We start from the raw sequence: 4,519 nt of genomic DNA on the forward strand, positions 1-4,519 counted from the left end.
CATAACCTTATTCATATGGAAATAGATGCTATTAAAATTTTTTTTAAAACACTGTCTCTAAAGCAGGTTAAACATGCCCTGTGTTTCCCTCCCAAGACAAACCATTAAGTGTGTGTTCTTAGCTTAATGCATACAATACTATAGCTACAAGAGACCTTCTCAGTGTTTCATTTTGCCTAAAAGGAATTATTTTCCAGCCCGTCACTGGATTAATAAAAGTTTCCCCAAACTAAATCACACGTACTTCCAGTCGTCACGTGCAGTGTTGTTAAAACATAAATCAGCCCAGCCAGTGTGGCTCAGTGGTTGAGTGTTGACCTATGAACCAGGAGGTCATGGTTTAATTCCTATAAGGGCACATGCCCAGATTTCCGGCTCAATGATTCTCTCTCATCACTGATGTTTCTATATCTCTCTCCCTTCCTCTCTAAAATCAGTAAAAATATATATTTTTTTAAATTATTAAAAAATAAAACATAACACTGGATTTTAATAAGTCATCAATTATTATTAGTTTTAACAGCTTGATAAAACAATAATTTTCAATTATTGTGAACATTCATTTTAACATTTAACAAAAGGAAGGCAACTAGTTAATAAAAGGCTACGTGTCAATCATAGAATGGACATGAGCATCCAGGGTATTTAGACTTTTAGATTAGTTCTTTATTCTGTATTAATGGTAGACTAGCTAATAATATTTCCATCATTTTAGGAAAGGTTTCATATATTGTCTCCTTTCTCGTACTAATGTAAGAATCAAGTCTGGTTATACAGCTTATTAAATTATCCTGAATTTTAAAATATTAGATTTCTACGCCGAGGCCGGTTTGGCTCAGTGGATGGAGCGTCGGCCTGCGGACTGAGGGGTCCCGGGTTCGATTCCGGTCAAGGGCATGTGCCTTGGTTGCGGGCGCATCCCCAGTGGGGAGTGTGCAAGAAGCAGCTGAGTCAATGTTTCTCTCTCATCGATGTTTCTAACTCTCTATCCCCCTCCTTCTCCCTTCCTCTCTGTAAAAATATCAATAAAATAGATTTTTTTAAAAAGAGACAAGGAAGATGCCCCCAAGGGAAGAGGGAGGGGAAAGGTGGGGGGAAACTCTACAGACAGCAGCACTGGGTCCTCAGTCTTTTTTTTTTTTAATTGACTACAGAGGGGAAGGGAGAGGGAGAGATAGTCATCAGTGATGAGAGAGAATCATTTGTCGGTTGCCTCCTGCATGCCCCGTAATGGAGACCAAGCCCACAACCTGGGCATGTACCCTGACTGGGAATCAGACCCTGACCTCCTGGTTCATAGGTCGACGCTCAACCACTGAGCCACATCGGCCAGGCTGGGTCCTCAGTCTTGAGGGTATTTATCTGGAAGTCGAAGGGGAGGATTCCAAAAGGATATTCATCAGCTTTCCAGGTGAATACATTCAACTTTCATTGACTGTATTTCTCATTTTTTAAAAAGGCTTCATAATGCCTTTGCGAGCTCTTCTCCAAAATTATCTAGCTTACTCTATCCTTCTATCCTGTTATCAGTAAGTTAGTTAAGTGTATAGTCCTGCTTCAGTTAAAATTCCAAGTTTCAAAGCTTTTTGAAAGCTTTTTTTGGACGGGGGTGGGATGGAGGAGGCAAAGTAGTTCCTTCATTCAAGCAAGGGGAACTAAAAACATACACTTTCCCCATCGAAGAAAAAAGAGAAAGTTTCTTCTTAAAACCTATAGTTACACTGACCAGCAAAAGCTGCTTGATTTAAGCTTTCCGTTAGTCTGTAAATGCAAAACAACTCTAGAATAGACAGTTGCCTGTATTTATATTTGTCATGGCTAAATCAGAAGTGCTCACATAAAAACACTCTGTTCTCATTAACATCAGATGCCAAAAACATTTATTAGAAATGCTAGATTTTAGTCCACCAGCTTGTACAACAATTCTGCCTTTCGCCTCATCCTATCTGGAAACAAGGCTGACAGTTCTGTGAGGAGGATCAGCCAGAGTTAAGGACCTGAAGGTCTACCTGTTCTAGAGAAATGACAGTGAGCAGGATGGTCCCGGAATGCATGTCACAGTCCCAGAAACCCCTCTCCTCCTATTCCTCCTCTCCATACAATTCTGCGCGACAGGGAGGACTGTGCTGCCTGCTGAGCAGTTCACATCACGGGTTGCAGCGCCCACGGAAGGGAAGGAATTCCCAATCCAAACATGCTGCTGCAATGCATATAAACAAAAGCTCGCCAGAAGTTAAACCTCACCTACTTTTTAAAAAGGACTCATTAAATTCAGTTTGACAACCACCTTCAGTCCAGCCTGCTCATCAGAGTAAAGTAAATTTTCTAGGATTTCTCGACCCTTCCTTTAAGCTCGAGCTAGCCTTCAATTTGGTACTCTTTAATGCACAATCCCACTTAAAGACACATTCCACCTCTTTTATAAAAGTCAAACTCAACCAAATGAGAATCAGAAAGAAGACAACAGGAGAAACATAGGTTTTGAAGTTACATAGACCGGCTTTGGAATAAGTATGTCAGCTCTGCCACCATTAACCTTGGACAAATTGTTTGGATTACTCATCTTCGGGTTCTTCATGAAGTCTTTGAGAGTACTGAGATAATCCACAAAATAATCCATTAATGCACTGTACACAAGGCACATAATGGTACTTGAATGTTAGTTAATAACTCAGGGGTATTAGCAACATTAAAAACACTCCTTTCTAAATTGAGTGAATTATAAAACTATTTAGGAACTCTCTTTAGATTATAACCTACAACATAAAAGCAAAGAAATTACCCTTAAAGAGAATTTAGCACACTGTGAACCCTTTATAACAGAAAGATCTCCAAGTTTTAAATTAAATTATTTAAACTGAAAGGAAAGACCATCTCTGGTTAAAGTATCTGTATGAATACATCCAAACAAAAGAGGCTGAAATTTCTATGTATAAAAAGCCAAGTGAAAATGTTTATTTCCATGGTCCAATTCAAAAACCGATGTCTTACAGACGTGAAGAAACCAGAATATGCTGATATTAGATCAATTATCTTAATGCCCATTTCCTCTGAGAAAAATAACAAGAAAGTCTAATAAAATATTATTTTCGGCCCTAACTGGTTTGGCTCAGTGGATAGAGCGTCAGCCTGCGGACTGAAGGGTCCCAGGTTCGATTCCGGTCAAGGGCATGTACCTGGGTTGTGGGCACATCCCCAGTAGGGAGTGTGCAGGAGGCAGCTGATCGATGTTTCTCTCTCATCGATGTTTCTAACTCTCTATCCCTCTCCCTTACTCTCTGTAAAAAAAATCAATAAAATATTAAAATTAAAATCATCATTCTCCCCTTTAAAAAAATTATTTTTGTTGTTGCTGTTGATGAAGACTATATGAAAATATAAGAAAATGTCCATTTGACTGAAATGGTATATAAAGGTATCAGCATGCTGATTTTAAAAACAACTATCTTGGGAGAATTTACACATTAAACACTTCAGACAAAACACAGTTTTCTTCACAGAGGATGGCAAGTCATTCAGACTGATCCTCTGTTTATAATGTAATGTTGATACAATGATCTACAGTTACAGGAGAGGAGGATCACTTTCATTACTGTCTGAGGACAAGTAGACAAATGTGGAACTTCCCTCGGGGCTGACAGACTTTTAAAAATAAAAAGGGGTCTAGTAGGTTCTATGATGCTACATTCTTTCATAAGTTTTTTCTACTAAGTTGAATATATGGTTGTAACAGCTCCTTACTGATATGTATAAACCTATAATTTACATTTTGCAAATACAAAGATCCCAGTTTTGATTTATTGGTATTCTGCTTATATACAAGGTCTGGAAGAAAAGGCAAGACAGTTTTATTAGTGTTGGTCTGAAGAAACTTTACTGCGATGGAAGGAAGGTTTGGACTCCTGGTAAGCAGAGGTAAAAGAAGTTTGAAGCTCTTAGAAAAACGGGAAGGAAGGCAGAGAATAAGCTTTTATAATACAGGATTAAGAAAATGAAATTTTAAGCTTAGTATAAGATTGCTAAACAGAGGCCAATTCTGTTCATAATGGAAGATGGCTTAGATACCTCCAGGTCTCCAAAAAAATCCACTATTGATACAAAATTATTCTTCTGCCTAGAATGATTGCCACTCCTTCCCTCACCTGCTGAATGCCACTTTTTAAAAATTAAAGTTTAATTCAAGTATCATCTATAAAGCCTTTCCCGATTCCCCTCTCTTTCTTTTTTGCCATTTAATCATTTATTTTTCAGTTACAGTTGATCCACTCACTTTCCCAAACCACCACCACCACCACCACCATCCACATTTGTGCTGCAGGAACTATGGCTTATTCACTATTGTGTCCACAAGACTCTGTTGCCCAATAACTGTTTGCACAGTGAGTGAATGAATGAATATTAAGTCATTAGTTATTTTGGAAACCTGACTCAATAATCCCTCCCATTCCTGGGAAATTTATCGGATATAGAAGATAAATGATGGTAACTAGCAAGACAGGCATGGGGGGGGGGGGGGGGT

The 4,519-nt window shown here is 38.6% G+C and overlaps 1 protein-coding gene across 1 annotated transcript in view; it reads right to left on the reverse strand.

Moving 5' to 3' along the window:
- CLIC4 (chloride intracellular channel 4) overlaps positions 1-4,519 on the reverse strand; it is a 47,507-nt gene that overhangs the window by 16,254 nt on the left and 26,734 nt on the right. Inside the window, exon 4 of the mRNA XM_015557195.1 lies at positions 2,560-2,627. Within this exon, the coding sequence (XP_015412681.1) occupies positions 2,560-2,627 (68 nt within the window). The remainder of the gene's footprint in view (positions 1-2,559; positions 2,628-4,519) is intronic.

Source organism: Myotis davidii, unplaced genomic scaffold (genome assembly GCF_000327345.1).
Source record: "Myotis davidii unplaced genomic scaffold, ASM32734v1 scaffold149, whole genome shotgun sequence".
Classification (NCBI taxonomy): domain Eukaryota; kingdom Metazoa; phylum Chordata; class Mammalia; order Chiroptera; family Vespertilionidae; genus Myotis; species Myotis davidii.